The 18,418-nt window shown below is 40.6% G+C and overlaps 1 protein-coding gene across 1 annotated transcript; it reads right to left on the bottom strand.

Moving 5' to 3' along the window:
• Positions 1 to 14,031: 14,031 nt before the first annotated feature.
• On the bottom strand, positions 14,032 to 16,031 carry LOC148538982 (parvalbumin beta-like). The gene is made up of 4 exons (XM_088451917.1): positions 15,971 to 16,031; positions 15,304 to 15,436; positions 14,904 to 15,013; positions 14,032 to 14,057 (listed from the first exon to the last, which is right to left on the bottom strand). Exons 1-4 carry the CDS (start codon positions 16,029 to 16,031, stop codon positions 14,032 to 14,034), a joined length of 330 nt encoding a protein of 109 aa, XP_088308043.1.
• Positions 16,032 to 18,418: the final 2,387 nt, after the last annotated feature.

The raw sequence follows: 18,418 nt of genomic DNA, 5'->3' as shown, positions 1-18,418 counted from the left end.
ACTGTCATTTAGACCATGGAGTAATAAAGTATTCAGCTCAAATATCCACAACATTTCTTGCTAGGATAGTCTGGTGGCAAGATCACCTTCTCTTGGTCCCAGTTTCACATGTTCAATACAGTACCTCTAAATAATAGATTATTGTGGTTAGTATTGTGATGTGTTTTAAAATGTCTGGATATAGAGTGGCTCTCAATTTTATTCTTTATGTTTCTAACATGCTCCTGAATTATAAACTTAAAGTTTATCTTGGTTTTTCCTACATATTTCAGGCTGCATGGGCATTCTAATACATAAATAAAGGAGCAGATATTACAATTAATAAAATGTTGAACATTTTGGAGCCATCAAAATTGGAGAACACTGTTAGGATGTAGGTATTTGCACATGTTGCAATGTCCACATTTATATGCCCCCAGCCATTTGTTAACATCTTGCCTAATAGGTCCTAAAATGTCTTTGAGATTTCTGGCTTTTTTGAAGATAATGGTAGGTTAACTTGTTAGAATGTCCAACAAGATAGAGTCCATTTTTAGGAATCGTCAATGTTTATTTAGAACCTTTCAGATTTTTCTGTCTTCATTACTGAATTGTGTTAAGGAGGGTACCAAATCTTCCTTTTTGGGCCTGGTTTTGTACTTCAGAAGTTATTCCCTTTTCAGAGTTTCTGTTTTAGAGATCGCCTCTGAGATCAGTGTTTCAGGGTAACCTCATTCCTTAAACCTTCCCATATAAATATCTAGCTGTTTAGAGCAAACCTCTCTATTGCTACAATTCCCTTTGATGCAGTGGAACTGGGAATACAGGATGTTGTCCTTCCAACCTCTAATGAGTCCAGTTTTATAGTGTAAGTAACTATTTGTGTCTACTAATTTTATGTACATTTTAGTGGATATACCTTTATTAGTTCCTTTCAAAACAATATCCATGAACTCAATTTCAGTTTTCCATAAGTTGGAAGTAAATTTTAAGTTGTAGTCATTTACGCTGATTGAGCCCATAAATTTTATAAAATCCTGCTTATTCCCTTTCCAAATGATAATAATATCATCGATATACCTCTTATAGAGGTGTATCATATGTTTGAAAGGGTTTTTATTGTAAATGTGTTCTGTTTCCCAGTTAACCATAAAAAGATTTGCGTGACCAGTTCCGCAAGTTTGTAAAAAGAACTTGTCTAAGAATTTAAAATAGTTATGTGTTAAAATGAATGAAAGCAGGTCACAAATAAACTGTGTATGATCAACATCAATGGATGGATCTTTGTATAAGAATTCCTTGCAAGCTTGTTTGTGGTGTGGGCCACCCAGGACCCAGGGGCCCATGTGCACCCTGCACTCATTATAGATATGCCACTGAATCACTTTTATTTAGAAGTAATCACTCTAGTTGAGCCAGTTTTTTTTACATTAGCATGTAAATATTACACATAATAAAAATAAAAACTATAAAAAAGTAAATACATTTTTTTTATATTATTATTATTAATGATAATAACAACATAAAAATCCTTTACTATAAATTTTATATGATGTTCCAAAATGTAAAAATATTAAAACTTATGTTAAAAAGGATATATTTCTGTAGAAAAAAAAAAAGTATGATTATCCAAAAGGCAAAAAATATATAGTAATCTTCTGTGTAAGAATGAATGTACTTAATGTAAACTATCTATATAAACTAATAGTCAAGAAAAAAAATTATTTCAAACAAGATATTTAATTGAAAGCATTTTTATTTTTCCATCTTCCAGCCGCAATTTTAACATTGTGATTGGTCAAAATCACCATGTGCCATAAATGACCAAAATACCTGTACATTGTTAGAAATTGCAATAGTCCCCAAAACAGTTACCAAGCAAGCATTTTTCCAATAACATGTGTTGAATCGTGCAACTGAACCTTTAGTACATTCCTGCCTATAAACCTCTAAGATTCACCTGCCTAGAACATCTAAGACAAAACCTGCCTATACCTCCTAAAACCATAAGGTGTCGCTAATTAGCGCTGTGTTTTAAATATACCATTAATAAGACTCTAAGACAGTGGAATAGCGGTCCAACGCGCTAAAGATTATTATTCAGGTAAAAGTACAGATGTTACCACGCTATGATCTAACAATGAGTGCAAACTAAATTGTACAAACATTAGATCATAAGGTACAGTCAATACATACGCGTGCGGTCTGGGACCGGATACCGGCATCAGTAATGAAACCTTCGTCAAAACAGCATAACAGGACCACCGCAGACTGGCATCTTGTTTCAGAGCACTCACATATATACCCGTACTGGGATAAGCAATACAATAGAATACGTTGGCAGGTTCTCATTGGTTCCTCTTCTTCCTTCTTCCGTTAAGGTACAATTCATAGGTCAGTGCAAAGACTCAAACCAGCCTCTAACAGCCTGATTGTGTTCACTTTCCCGCTGCATAATAAATCTAGTCTAAACTATGGCATACAACATTTCAAGGAGTTATTCTCTCTATCATTCATATTTCATAGCCACATGTTCTGATCTCCTCACCGATGCCACCGGAACGCTGTGGGAAAAGAGTAGATCAGTACGGTACCAATCACGGTCCATTTGTCATTTACTAAACCATAGTTACAGAAAACATTCATTTCTTCATATGCTGACATTGCGATTAAACCAAATAATAATCATTCCTTTCGTGCTGCGGGACCATTGCTTTTAAATGTGTATGCAGGGAGAAATGACATTAAATTGTGTTGTGCGTTTGAGGGTCTGTGGGGCACTTAGCGACCAGCACTAAGTTGGAAAGGCTTCTGTGTATGTGTGTGAGCATGCCAGTATGGGTTTGGGAAAGATCACTAAAAAGCTGGCTGTGCGTCTAAATAGCTATTTTGCGTTGTCCTATGTTTAACATGAAGTGCAGGGAAAACACCACTAATTTGCTACTTTTTGCTACATCGCGTATGTGTTAATGTGAATGTAGGGGAAAACACCACTACTTTGCTACTGCTCAAATATAAGTCTGTGATGATTTTAATGTGTTGGAAAGTTATTTTATGTCTGCTAAATACCTTCGGTAGGTGTTTGGGGAAGATTGTGAAAAAGCTGTTCGTGCTACTTTTTAGCAACTTTGCGTTGTGAGTAGCAAAATTGCTACTTTTAGCAATTTTGCACTGTGGATTGTGTACTATGGATTTTTGACAAAATGGCGCTTGTGTAAGCTTTCTTTTCTAAAATGGAGTCTTACTGCCATTCACAAGATGGTATCTTGAGGCCAGTCGCAAAATGGCGTGGTCGCGATTAAATTTTAAACTGAACTTGTTTCAGCCAATTATTCAGCTTCGACAGTCCACCCTTTGATAGCAAAAAACATGCTATCACAATCTGCTATTAGGATTTAATTTAGGCTTACATTTATATATTATTTGTATTATTATGGGATGGCACAAGGTGGTTCTTAATCCATCAATAATGTGTCTCTGGGTGGGGACATAAAACTATTATTATACGCACACCGCGGATCTTGGGAGATCATGTGACAGGTGTGGGAATGCACCAGTCTTATAACAGCAGTCTTGAAGGGGAATTTGAGACTTTACATTTTCTGGGTGTTCTATAAATAACATTTCAATAATATCCTCTATGCATGTCTAAATATTATACATTTAAATGATGGTACTTCCTAGCTCAGGGTTGTAATGCAGTTCTGTATCTACCTCGGTATACATATTATCATTTCTAACCACCATCATAGTTTCATTTCTTCGTTTCATTCTGTTTTTGCATTTTCCACACTTCAACACAATAGGAACACACCGGACGCATATGCCAATTACTATGATGACAATCAGTATAAGGATCAAGAATTTGCCTATGCTGGCGATCACTTCCTGGACCCATTCCCCTAGACCCGAGAACCATTTCACTGGGTTCAGCCATGACACCCATCCTTCTATCTTTTCCCCTACTTCAGCCACTGAAGCGTTATGGTTCTTGTGAAATTCCCACTTTAGCTGCAGAATTTCATCCATCTTCCGGTCTATCACCTCCTTAGGGTCGCTGGTATCATTGGTGACATAGGTGCAACATTTTACTCCAAATTGAGTGGCCAATGTTATGCAATACCATCCAGTAACAGCTGTTAAATAATTCAACACTAGCCTGTGTTGCACCAGTTCTTTCTTGTACGCTTGCAATTCTCTCCCTGTGTACCTAAATGTGTCATCGTACATCTCGGTGATATTATCTATTAATTTAGCAAGTTCTTGGATATATCTAAAATGTAATGTATACCCCTCGCAATTCTGGTGGGATCCAGGGTGACTAAAACTTGGAAGCCAGTTGTCTCACTGATTAACTGAGCGGCTTTATGCATATTACCAGGTATCATATTTATCTTGCCTCTGTGTTCTTATTGAGTGTGAAGATATGGTGACAGTGTGTTTTTATGTATACTCAGCATTTCAACATGTGTGAGGGTCATAACTTCAGGGACTACTCTTCCCAGGTAACACAAACCTTCGGAACTCGGGGAGAGCCATTTATACGCTTTTCTTCCACATATAAAATATACATTATCAGGGAGAACATAAGGAATGGTATGCATCATTATCATTAAACACATTTCTCTTGCAAACAATCCTATCTCAGGCTCTTCCATCTGGTATATGCAAGTTTCTGGCTGTATTATTTTAGCACAATAACCATCTGGTACTTTACCAATCATTTCTTTGGTGGAACTCAATGTATACCGGTACCTAAAATGTTTCCCACTGGATTTAATTGAGCATAGCAGATCATAGTTTATGGACTCATTATCAGCTCTTTGTGAGAAGGTCATTGTCTGATTATTCCCCGTCACTTCCCAACCTCCGGGTTTATTGGGGTTGGTTATGTTCAAACACAAAAGTGATCTATCTACTTGGAATTGATAGAGTTTGAAATGAGGTGGTTTGGATGAGAGGAATTTTCCATCCAATGTTTTCCCTTTTTGCAATTCTAAAATTTCCGTGATATTCAGCGGAAATGGCACCAACCCTACATTATGCTGTCCCTGTGGCACATGTGAACACACCCAGCAATTGCTTTGATTTAACACTTTGCCTACCATGCTGTGATAATCCTCTAAAGGATACCTTCCCCAGTACAGATTATATTTTGGTTGGCACCGTTGGATACAGTTCTCATCAACTAGGGACCCACAAAGCTCACAAATACAGGAATCCTCAGACGATAACCCTCCACACCTTCCCCGAGTATCCGGAATGATAGCTCTTTTAACAATAACAGTACTAAGATTGGAAAGACACTCCCCTGATTGGCATTGCACTCCTCCTGTCTCCACTCCATCGGCACTGCCATCAGCTCCCGTTTCCTCAATCGGTCCCCCATCACAGACACTGGATATCCCTGGACTGACCAGAATGGTGAACACTCTAAAAGAGAATATGAAAATGAACACAGCAGGCCTGTCCATTTTAACAACAAGTCCTTCAAAATTTCTCTCGGTTCAGGTATCTCACTACGACCTTTTCAATCCTCCCGGAACAAGCTCACAAGTGACAGGTCCACACTATCAGCCTTGTCTCCAACTTGTTTCTCCACTGGTTCATTGACCTTTTTGCAGTGAGTCGAATGGACCCAGGTATCTCTCTCGGCCACCTTCAAATATGTAGTACTCGTCAGCAGCACCTGGTGTGGACCTTCCCACCGGTCAGTCAAACAACCTGAACGCAAGAAATTTCTGATCATTACATAATCTCCTGGTTCAACATCATGACAGTTAGTTTCAGGCATATCATTAGACAACAATTTCAGTTTCTGCTGCTGTTGCTTTAACTGCCTACTCATTGATATAAGATACTTTACAGTTACCTCGTTGTTACCCTTTAGATCTTCCTGTGGACTCATAATCAAATGAGGTTGTCTACCGAACAATATTTCAAATGGGGACAGATTCAGAGGAGGTCTAGGAGTGGTCCTTATGCTATGTAGGACCAAGGGTAATGCTTCTGGCCATCCTAGTCCAGTCTCTGCCATGATTTTACTTAGCTTATTTATAATAGTCCCGTTCATCCTCTCTACCTTTGCACTGGCTTGCGGTCGGTAGGGGGTGTGAAGTCGGCTATTAATACCCATCAGCTTACACATATTTTGGAAAACATCACCTGTGAAATGGGTACCCCTATCACTCTCAATGATTCTAGGGATACCATACCTGCATACAAATTCCTGAACTATTTTCTTGGCAGTAAATGCAGCAGTATTAGTGGCCGCTGGGTAGGCCTCAACCAAGTTAGAAAATACATCTGTGCACACTAGTACATACTTAAGGTTCCTGCAGGGTGGTAATTGGATGAAATCAATTTGTATCACCTGGAAAGGTCCATCAGTCGGTGGAATGTGGGATGGTTCGGTAGGGATCGCTTTCCCTATGTTCTTTCTCAAGCAGGTCAGACAGGACATTGGGCCTGATTCAGAGCCGTTCGCTATTTGCGGTCGTTCGTTCAAAAACAAGGGGTGGCTATTCAAATGATCCGTTCGCAAATTGCAGTCTGTTCACACCTCTAAGTCTGAACGAGCGAGCAAAACATACACTCGTTTATTTGTTAAAAACGCCCCCTGGCCGCTCGCACCATACGTCATGTCCGCTATTTATTAGATTAATCGAGTACATCGACCAGCGTATGAACTGCTCGCTATTCTTGTGGTTGGTGTTTGCTACCACAAATTTGCGAGCAGTTCTGGCTATAAAATAACCCAGTGACGTGGTCAATGACGCTGCTGTATTAATTATGCACACCCATAAAACGCCCGTTTTGACCTTTAAGCACGCCTGCGTTCGGATCTCCAATCCCCATTTTCAAGCACCTTCCCCTGTTACCACCCACATACGCCTCTTTCTGTCACTCAAAATAGCAGGCATTCGCTATTTAGCGAACAAACGATTTTCGGCCGCACTGACTGGTTCGCGCATGTGTATAACGATCCGTACGCATGCGCAGATGTGCGAACATCGCTCGGAACAAGCGTACTGCCGCTAGCGAGTGGCTCTGAATGAGGGCCATTGCTATCTTCTCTGCTTGTGAAGAAAAACCTGGTGCGCACCAGTATGCCCTCACCAACTTGCACATACCCTGTTTACCCAGGTGAGTCAGACCGTGTGCTGCCTCAGCCATGCTGGGGTAATATGCCTTGGGGGCTACTGGTTTACCATGTCCGTCCCTCCAGAGCCCAGAGGACTCTTGCCCACACCCCTTGGACTTCCAAATGGATTTTTCCTGAATTGAACACAAATTTTGCATCTCAATAAATTTTAGCATGTCAATGGTTTGGAATGACATAATTGTTTCAGTTGGTGAAAACATTTTTAATCCTGCTGCCCATTTTGCAGCTTCATCAGCTCTGTTGTTGCCCAGTGACACCGGGTCATCCTCACATGTGTGGGCTTTACATTTAATTACTGCCACTGCCTTGGGCAGTTGGATTGCTTCTAAGAGATGTTTTATGTGTCGGGAGTGTGCAACTGGTGTGCCTGCTGCTGTCACAAAATTTCTCAGACGCCATAGAGCCCCAAAATCGTGCACTACCCCGAACGCGTACCTCGAATCAGTGTAAATGTTAGCAGATTTGCCTGCTGCCAGTTCACATGCTCTAGTCAGTGCTACTAACTCTGCCACCTGGGCCGAGTGAGGAGGACCGAGAGGTTTAGCTTCCATGATGTCTGTGTCATTTACAACAGCATAACCTGTACATAACTCACCTGTGTCTGTTTGTCTATGACAACTCCCATCCATATAAAAAGTTACATCCACATTCTCTAAAGGTGTGTCATGTATGTCAGGTCTAGCAGTAAAGGTCTGATTCAGATATGTCATACAATCGTGCGTATCATTATGTCTGCCGAACTCATCTCCCTCCAGCAACTCTTCTCCTTCCACCCTTTGTACATCATGTTGTACATATGGTAGGTATGTTGCTGGATTCAGCGTACTGCAACGTTTAACAGTAATATTTGCAGGAGCGATTAGGGCTAGTTCCCATTTGGTGAACATAGCTGAGGAGACGTGTCTGGTTTGAGCTGAGTTCAACAGAGCAGATACAGCATGAGGAGTGTAGACAATCATATCATGGCCCAATACTACGTCCTCACTTTTACTCACCAATAGAGCGGTAGCTGCTACACTTCTCAAACAAGTGGGGAGTGATCTTGCTACCGTGTCCAATTGGGCACTGTAGTATGCTACGGGCCTACTGGCATCACTATGTTTTTCTGTAAGGACACCTGCAGCACAACCATCGGCTTCCGTACAATACAAATCAAAAGGTTTTTCATAATCAGGTATTCCCAATGCAGGAGCTCTTGTCAGACTATCCTTAAGATTAAGGAAAGCCTGTTCTGATTCCTCTGTGTGTATGACACGATCGGGCTTTGAGGAAGAGACTAATTCCTGTAAAGGTAAGGCCAAAATAGAAAAACCTGGGATCCACATTCGGCAATATCCACACATTCCTAAGAAGGTACGAATTTGCTGTTGATTCTGCGGCAGCGTCATGTTTTGTATGGCTTGTATTCTATCTGTTGTAAGGTGTCGTAACCCCTGGGTTAGGCAGTGTCCCAAGTATTTTACTCTGGATTGGCATGGCTGTAGTTTGTCCTTAGCCACCTTGTGTCCTGTTTGTGAGAGATGAAGTAACAAAAGTTTAGTATCATTCAAACATGACATAAACGAGTCAGAACATAGCAATAAATCGTCCACATATTGAATTAGAACAGATCCATTGGCAGGTTGAAAAGATTGTAAATAGTCGTGCAATGCCTGGGAGAAGATACTGGGGCTGTCCATGAAACCTTGGGGTAATCGTGTCCATGTATATTGTAAACCTCTGTATGTAAATGCGAATAGATACTGACAGTCAGGATGGAGAGGCACACAGAAGAAAGCAGAACAGAGGTCAATGACAGTGAAATGGGTTGCATTTGGTGGGATCTGCATCAAAATGACAGCTGGATTTGGCACTACGGGGAATTGGCTCTCTACTACCTTATTAACACCTCTAAGGTCTTGTACCAGCCTATAGCCCCTCCCACCACTCTTCTTCACTGGAAAGATGGGACTGTTGGCTACACTAGCTGTACGGACTAAAATTCCTTGTTGTAACAATTGCTCAATTATTGGAAACACCCCTAATTCTACCTCCTGTTTTAGTGGGTACAGGGGAATTTTTGGAGCTTGCCTATCGTTTTTTAAGTTTACCATTACAGGGCTTACATTTGCCATTAATCCAGTGTCCTGTCCATCCTTAGTCCAAAGGGAATCTGGAATTAGGGACAACATTTCGTCTACTTGTGATGGGGTTTCATTTAAAACTGTAGAGTGATACATTATCCTTTGAGGAGTGTCTAACATATCCCGCACCTCGTATACCATTCTCTCTGGGATATCTAAATATACACCATCAGGGGTGCAATATATAACACATCCCATCTTACATAACAAGTCTCTGCCCAGTAGGTTAGTAGGAGCCGCAGCAGCCAGAAGGAAAGAATGTCTGGTATGCAACGGCCCAATAGTAACCTCTGTGGACTTTGTTAAAGGATAACGTTCCACTTTACCTGTTACACCCATTGTTGGTACTGTCTCATTGGTCACCAGTAAATTAACGAGAGATTTTATCACTGACCTGGTCGCCCCTGTGTCTACAAGAAAAGGATATTCAGTACCAGCTACATCAACCATCATGACCGGTTCTTCCCTAGTACTTCCCGTTAACCTGACTATCTGTAGACTACAGGTATGATCTGACCCCTAGCGTTGGCTACCGTTCTCCAATAAAGCATTTACGGCTACAATTGGAGCTGGTGCCTGTTGAACATTTGCTGGCCTTTGTGCATATCCTTTATGGGGATATCTAAATTTTCCCTGATGTGGGATTCCTACTCCTTTTACTGTGCAGTTTCTACTTAAGTGTCCTGTTTGTTTACAGTTAAAGCATGTTCGTGTTTCGGGTGAAGACATGTGGTGTTGTGAGGTTTGTGCAGAGGGTAAAGGTGGTGGATATGGGTAAGGATAGGGAGGGTAAGGGTATTGTGGGGGATAAGAAGTTGGTGGATAGTCTGGGACCTGTGGTTGCATCGGGTTAGTGGGATAGAGTTGCGTTTGTTGTTGAGTTGAGGGGGTTTAGTGAGAGTGGGTGTGTGCAAGTGCAAGCATGTCTGTTGGCTGTGATGTTACCATCATTCCCTCCAGAGCTTGTATACTGACAGCCATCAGTTTCTCGCTCTGGGCTTCTCTCTTTTTGGAGATGTTCTTATCATGTTCAATGGCGGTTTCTATGAGGGTATCTTTTGTAAGTCCCCGCCAGCCAGGCTGTGAGGTCTGTACCCAAGTTTTCAAACTCTCTTTCAGACCGTCCACAAGTACTGTGACTATCATTCCCCAGTGGTGAGTGCTATCTTTAATATCCTCTATCCCAGTGAACTGGGTGATAGCCTGCAGAGCCCAATCGCAGTAATCTTCTGCAGTCTCACTCTCTTTCTGTTTAATTGTGAAAATTTTGTTCCAGTTAACTACTACTGGAAAATATATACCCAATTGAGTTACTATGCGGGAAATGTTACCTTGGTTTACTTGATCTGTTAAGGGGACGTCACCATCCAATACACAATCCGTGATAAATTTTGTCACGTCGGTATTGCGTGGCTGACAGGCCCTTAACACCACACGCCAATCTTTATTAGTGGGCTCATGTGAACTACCCAAATTTCTCAAAAATCTTTGACATTTGGCTAATTCCTTTTTGGGATCGGGGAAATCATTTATGATGGAATTTAGTTCTGCTCTTGTCCAAGGACAATGCATTACTACTTCCCTCGTGGGCACTATACCGTTTGCGTCTGCATTTCCATTTGGAACAGTTATTGTCCGAATGGGATGCAGACCGATAGCGCTGCTACCTTTGACCTGGTTACCTGGCTGGGGGTTTAATCTGCTGCTGCTACGTATGGTATTAACAACTTCCTCTATGGGTGCAGAGTGTGTTAACACTTCCCTTGCTGTTACCAATGGAGATTGCGGCACCACCCATGATTGTGGTGATGCAGCATCTATCATTTGCACAGCATGGGAAATGGCAGACATTACAATAGGCTCATCATCCACATCAAAAACATTTTCTTTAAGGTTGCTTAAGAGAGGGTACAATTTGTTTGTTACATTTTTATGTTTTTTTTTTTCATTGACTGCACCTACACCCCCATCCGCATAGGGTGGTGGTGGTGTGCATGAACCATCTGTACTACCTTCTGCGATGCTACCTTGCAGTGCATGTGCGCTATCAAGTGATGCGTCTGTGGCGCTATTTAGCGTCACCGGCACATTGTCCGAGACTGTGCCCGCGACGCCTGCTTGCATCACGGGTACCTCCTTCAGCCACATTTCCCCCTCGTGCTGCCACAGTTTTAAACATTCAAAATATTTAATCTTTTTCTCTCGGGATCGCATCAAACTGATGTGATTCCGGACATTATCGAACACATTTTTATCAAAACTACCAATTCTGGGAAACAGTCTAACACTCTTCCTCGTCATATTAAACCATAAATCACAATACCTTATTGCTTAAGTACCGTACTTAGTATGCATGATACGACGGGCTGATCCGATCGGCGCCTCCATTAGCAGCACATCATTGCCTAACATTTCTACTGTTTGCATGGCTCCCATTCTGGGACAACTCCTACGCTTTCCAATAAAAATTTAAACTGGTGAAAGACAATCAAGATACTTTCACTTACCTGCGGACGATTTAAGTTGGCGGCGCCCCCACACCTGGATAAGATTTAGTAAGGCAACTTCCACACCTGGATAAGATTTGAAAAAGGCAATTTACAAACCCGGATAAGATTTAGTAAGGCAACTTCCAAGCCTATGAGAGTTTATATGTCGGCCACTCTCACGCACCTCTATACAACAAAAGACAACATGTACACCTGCTACTGTGTATAGAACGGTAAAGCTGCTTACTGAGCGACTAGGCTAACCCTTGCACCTAGCCCTTAAGGATCATATGATACCCTTAACTTTGTTCAACAAATATTCACTGTTACACACTTTTTTCCTGCGGAGAAAAATACACGTTTAACCCAGATATTGGTAATAGAAAAAAATGTAAACCTCAATGGCTTTGTTCAAACACGTGGCAGCACAACCAGAATTACGTGTACACAATTGTGCGACTAGTCGCATACACAGTGATGCGACCAGACCCACGTGTTATTACCTTAATGCTATTATGATACTCCCTCTAAACTTTTATCAATGAGAGAAAAAAACTTTTCTCTCCTTGTCACTGGATTCTGATCAGCGCTTCCTCTACACAATAACCGGCAGTACGCTCTCAGCAACACTGTGGTAATGAAAGACTAATGCATCTCTCAAAAGGCGCCTCCACCCTTTTGCTGAGAGGGAACTGACCGAGTATTACCGTGCATCAGATAACATGATAAACCTACGAGCCCCCAACTGTTGAATCGTGCAACTGAACCTTTAGTACATTCCTGCCTATAAACCTCTAAGATTCACCTGCCTAGAACCTCTAAGACAAAACCTGCCTATACCTCCTAAAACCATAAGGTGTTGCTAATTAGCGCTGTGTTTTAAATATACCATTAATAAGACTCTAAGACAGTGGAATAGCAGTCCAATGTGCTAAAGATTATTATTCAGGTAAAAGTACAGATGTTACCATGCTATGATCTAACAATGAGCGCAAGCTAAATTGTACAAACATTAGATCATAAGGTACAGTCAATACATACGCGTGCGCTCTGGGACCAGATACCGGCATCAGTAATGAAACCTTCGTCGAAACAGCATAACAGGACCACCGCAGACTGGCATCTCGTTTCAGAGCACTCACATATATACCCGTACTAGGATAAGCAATACAATAGAATACGTTGGCTGGTTCTCATTGGTTCCTCTTCTTGCTTCTTCCATTACGGTACAATTCATAGGTCAGTGCAAAGACTCAAACCAGCCTCTAACAGCCTGATTGTGTCCACTTTCCCGCTGCATAATAAATCTAGTCTAAACTATGGCATACAACATTTCAAGGAGTTATTCTCTCTATCATTCATATTTCATAGCCGCATGTTCTGATCTCCTCACCGATGCCACCGGAACGCTGTGGGAAAAGAGTAGATCAGTACGGCACCAATCACGGTCCATTTGTCATTTACTAAACCATAGTTACAGAAAACATTCATTTCTTCATATGCTGACATTGCGATTAAACCAAATAATAATCATTCCTTTCGTGCTGCGGGACCATTGCTTTTAAATGTGTATGCAGGGAGAAATGACATTAAATTGTGTTGTGCGTTTGAGGGTCTGTGGGGCACTTAGTGACCAGCACTAAGTTGGAAAGGCTTCTGTGTATGTGTGTGAGCATGCCAGTATGGGTTTGGGAAAGATCACTAAAAAGCTGGCTGTGCATCTAAATAGCTATTTTGCGTTGTCCTATGTTTAACATGAAGTGCAGGGAAAACACCACTAATTTGCTACTTTTTGCTACATCGCGTATGTGTTAATGTGAATGTAGGGGAAAACACCACTACTTTGCTACTGCTCAAATATAAGTCTGTGATGATTTTAATGTGTTGGAAAGTTATTTTATGTCTGCTAAATACCATCGGTAGGTGTTTGGGGAAGATTGTGAAAAAGCTGTTCGTGCTACTTTTTAGCAACTTTGCGTTGTGAGTAGCAAAATTGCTACTTTTAGCAATTTTGCACTGTGGATTGTGTACTATGGATTTTTGACAAAATGGCGCTTGTGTAAGCTTTCTTTTCTAAAATGGAGTCTTACTGCCATTCACAAGATGGTGTCTTGAGGTCAGTCGCAAAATGGCGTCGTCGCGATTAAATTTTAAACTGAACTTGTCTCAGCCAATTATTCAGCTACGACACATGAGACAGTATAAAAATTAACAAACAAGTGCCAGCCGTGTATACAAATTGAGGGTTCAGTCCTTGTTTTTTAATCTTGGCTGTTTATTGTTTTACCATAGCTTGGAATTCTGAAATGAGAGGGGGTAGGGGGAAAACAATTAGTTAAATACCTCTAAACATGCATTTTTGCCTATTTGTGCTAAAATTTATATTCTAAATAAAATAGATTTTTTTGATAATTATGCCTGTATTAATTATTTTTTTAAAAGTTGGATTATGCTCTAAATCTGAAACACTTTTTACACTAAGATTGTACTTACAAGATGAAACATAAGAGCAGATGTATACTCAAAACAACAGAAAGAAATATAACAGTAAAACCTGTTCAGCAGAAGGATTTCTATACCCTAGCACCAAAGGACAGTTTAAAGCACAGATCCTTGAGAAAAACAATTATAATTAGCATAGCATTATAGCTATAATAATCATCTGTTCTTCTATTTTATAAGACTTAAATTGGAACTTTATAGTGTACATGTGCAAAGCAATTGTGACTACAAAATTGATTTGTCTGACCCCTTTACTTTTTGAGTATATTGAAAACTCATTGCTAAGCAGCATATTTATACTATATGCATACAAGACATAAGCATATCTATAATGGGTGTAGGGATTGTGGTGCACATGGGCCCCTGGTTCACCCTGCTCCCAAGATGGGGGTCCGATTGGGCTGAAACAGATGTCATTTTCCCTGCAATTTTTCATAGATATTTGTGAAGAAAGGAAATTTCATGCATGCTTAGAAAATAGTAAAGACTTTGCCAAAGTCATTACTATCTTCTGCCCATGCATAATTTTTCTGGGGGAGAGTACCCACATAAAGATTAGCAATTGTTGAATTACCATTGTTAAAAGAGCTCCTATGGGCCTTATTAAAGAAGAATCAAGAAATCAATTTAGAATATTAAGATTACCATCTATTCCAATCTTGCCATCTCCATTAAAGTCACCGTCCTTCATGAACTTTTTGGTTTCCTGCGCAGTCAATTTTCTAGCTTTATCGGAAAAGATCTGCAGGAACCCTCTAATGGTAAAAAGAAGGAGGTATGAGCTATCATGTTTCTAAATTGTCAGATATCTAGTATGTCTGTATGCCTGATATTGCAGTGTTGTATGGATTCTGGTTAGGCAAAAGTGTGATGCATTTAAAAAATTAGATTTCCTATTTACTGTACATTTTATTTTGCAGTCTGCAAATAACATTTTCAGGTATTCTAGACTAGACTTTAAGTGTTCTGTTTACAGGCCAACTGGTGTAATCATTAGAGATGGATTTATTTTGAGATAAATTGCAATTCAAATTAATATCCTTACCCAACTGTCTCTTCCATAATGGATCCACTGAGGTCTCTATCAAGCATTTCAAAAACCCTTCTGGCATGGTCAGGAGACTTGCCACTAAGACCAACTGACTTAAAGAACTCCTTGTACTCAAATGAGTCTTCTTCTGATAAAAAATAAAGTTTTATTCCACATACAGTAAGCATCTTCACAACCAACCCTTTAATACCATCTGAAATAAACTGTGATTGTATTTTCTGGATACTTTCTAGGTGCTGTATTATGTTTATATGAAAATTATAAATATAATGTAAGTCTGATTTAAAATGACATAATGCCTCCAATGCCAAATGAAGCAGTTTTTTTAGGCAATGTTTACCATTAAAAATAAAAATAAAATCTAAAGTTTTTTCAATTAGTGTGATATCTATCACTGTAACTTAGTAAAATAAAACTATGAAATATAAAATTATTTAGATTATCTTTCTAGTGTACTATAAGTAAACATTAAGCACAGAGATAATACAACCATTCCATTTATGCATATTTTATTTTAATCAATCATCGTTTATCAAAAATAAATAGTGTATTACATAAAAATATATTGCAATTAAATTAAAGCTACCTTTACTACTATAATGTTAGCAATATGCATCACTTTTTGGTTGTGTTTTAGAAGAAGCTGAAGTCTGTAACTTACTTTCTATACTCTGCAGGGCAGCTGCAATGTCCTTAGTGGACAGAATTTCAGTGATAGACATTTTGTGCTGTAAATGAAAAGAAAATCTAGAATTTGTACTTTGCAATAGAAAAGTAACATGGGTCCCCAAGCACTGGTAAATTGGTAGACAGGCAATAGGTCGACAGATATAAAAGGTCAACATGGTGAAAAGGACAACACACAAGAGGTCGACATTGATGAAGTTCAACAGGTACAAAATGTCAATAGGGGCAAAAGGTCGACACAAAAAATGGTTGACTCAAAAGTTGTTTACATTTTTTTTGTAACCCTAATATTCACAAAGATTTCTAACCCTAATTGCACAAAATGTCAGATGATTGACCATCAACTTGCCAAGGTTCACTGCTATTGCAGTGTTTGAGGTATCATCAATACAAAGGTATAACTGACCCACATTAATTGTGTATCCAACCGATTCCACATGGCACACAAAATGTCAAATTTGTTTAAAAAAAGTGGGAGGGCGAGATGGTCAGAAGTCAAGTAAATTGCCCCATGGATCTGGGCAAATTTAGCTAGATTGTTGGCTAAAACAGCAGCCAATCACATTGTTCATAGTTCCTGTAAACAAAATTGAGCCCTTTTTTAATCGAGCTGAAAGCTATACGCTTTGGATGTTCAGGTGTATCAGTGCTAGATGATGAGAAAAATGCATAGAAAATTTATGAATTTGAGCTGCAGGCAGCATCTGATGACTGACTTGAATCAAATGGTTAAAAGATTCCTGTCAAATGATTTATAGGAAAACTGTGCAGATTGAGCTGATCATGCACTATCAAGGGAAAGTAGCAAAACTGGATAGTTAAAATGTATTAGATGTGATTGCTACAAATTATGTCTGTTTTAATGCTGGAGACAGAAATTAATTGGAAACAGAAAAGGTTGAAACAAGTTTGCAAAAACTAAATTGGGAGCTGATATTTTACAACCTGACTTTTGTAATAGAGGAAGTAGTGATTATCAGTAGACAAAGAGGATCAAACATGGCTTACTGTACAAATGTTTTTGAATCTGCACTGTATTATGAGCCACTGGCATTAATTAGATCACTTGATTTAGAACAGAGCATGCTAAATTAAATGCAAATGTTGTGAGTTTGTCAACAGACCACAGCCAAAATTGATGTAAAAAGATATGGTATACAATCGGGAAGCCGGCACCCGGCATCCCGATCGAAGGGATGCCGGGTGCCGCGAGTGGACAGCACTGGGGTTGAGGGTTAGGTTTATGGCACCCGGGGGGGACTTTGGGTTAGGCACCCCCCGGGAGGGTTAGGGTTAGGCTAGGGGGAGGGAGGGTTAGGGTTAGGCACCCCCTGAGGGGACTTAGGGTTGGCATCCTCCTGGGGGACTTAGGTTTAGGCAGCGGGGAAGGTGGGGGTTAGGATTAGGCACAGGGGGGAGGTTAGGGTTAGGCACCCCTAAGGAGGGTTAGGGGGTTAGGTTAGATTAGTTGATGCTCACCTTACCACGATCAGGATTTCCAGCGCTGTCGGCCTTCCGCTACTGATCAGCAGTGATTGGCAGCACAGCAGACACAGGGGGAGAGGGTGCAGGCAAGCAGAGGAACCACACGGTTATTCTGAGAGCAGCTGCTGTGGGAAGATTGTCTTCCTGCAGCCGCCCTCATGTTTATCTGACAGGTCGACATTTTGTGACCAGAGCATATAAAGAACTACCTGGTGTGGTCAGAAAATTGTGACCATGCCAGGCAAGTGGTTAAGAGGGAGGACATATTAAGTGATGCTAGGGGAGTGATAACAACTTCTGGTGCAGTAATGGCCCAGTCCTGCCCACAGAGTCAAACATGGGAGGTACCTGAAGCCATTACCTTGGAGTTAATCAAGTCTTCAGTTACATTCCATGCCGCTAAGTCTGAAGACTGCCCCCATGAGGTTACAGCTGAACAACTATGAAAAATGGAGGAGTGTTTCTTTGATGTTTAATGTAAAGGATGCTATTTGCTTATCAGCTAATTGTGAAGGAAGGGTTGGTGGGTACACACTAATAAAAAAACTTGGGGCTTACATGTGCATGAGACAAACTGATTGGGGCATTGCTTTATGGCAGAGTACAACATACATATTTTCATGTAAATGCTTCATTTATCTTTGGAGAAAAATCTAATGTGAGTAACAATGAAAAGTGGCCCCAAGTGTACATCAAAAATCCCTCAGGTCAAAGTGCTGGAAGACACAGTGACATTACCAGTGGTGGTGAGAGGGGGAGGAGTGGGTACTAATTACCCTGGCTTGTTGAAGGTACCATGCAGGGGCCAGGTCTGACACCATCTCCTCCTCTCTATTACCTCACATCAGCCCAGCACACACTGCTGCATTGGGAGACTGCTCGTGGCTTCTGAGCAGCAGACAATGCAGTCTCCTATGCCTGTGGGGGGGAGTGAGCA

The sequence above is a fragment of the Taudactylus pleione genome, unplaced genomic scaffold (assembly GCF_031769625.1).
Source record: "Taudactylus pleione unplaced genomic scaffold, aTauple2 ptg000032l, whole genome shotgun sequence".
NCBI lineage: Eukaryota > Metazoa > Chordata > Amphibia > Anura > Myobatrachidae > Taudactylus > Taudactylus pleione.
The sequence above is the reverse complement of the archived record's forward strand: the minus strand, read 5'-3'. Positions and strand labels throughout refer to the sequence as shown.

Bases quoted from the DNA above. Each gene is read 5' to 3' on its own strand.
- LOC148538982 (XM_088451917.1), bottom strand. From the start codon at position 16,031: ATGTCTATCACTGAAATTCTGTCCACTAAGGACATTGCAGCTGCCCTG. The intron at 15,014-15,303 runs GTAAGGATATTA...TTTTACCATTAG, and splicing joins ATTATGGAAGAGACAGTTGG to AGGGTTCCTGCAGATCTTTT. The intron at 14,058-14,903 runs GTAATCTTAATA...CTCTCATTTCAG, and splicing joins TGGCAAGATTGGAATAGATG to AATTCCAAGCTATGGTAAAA.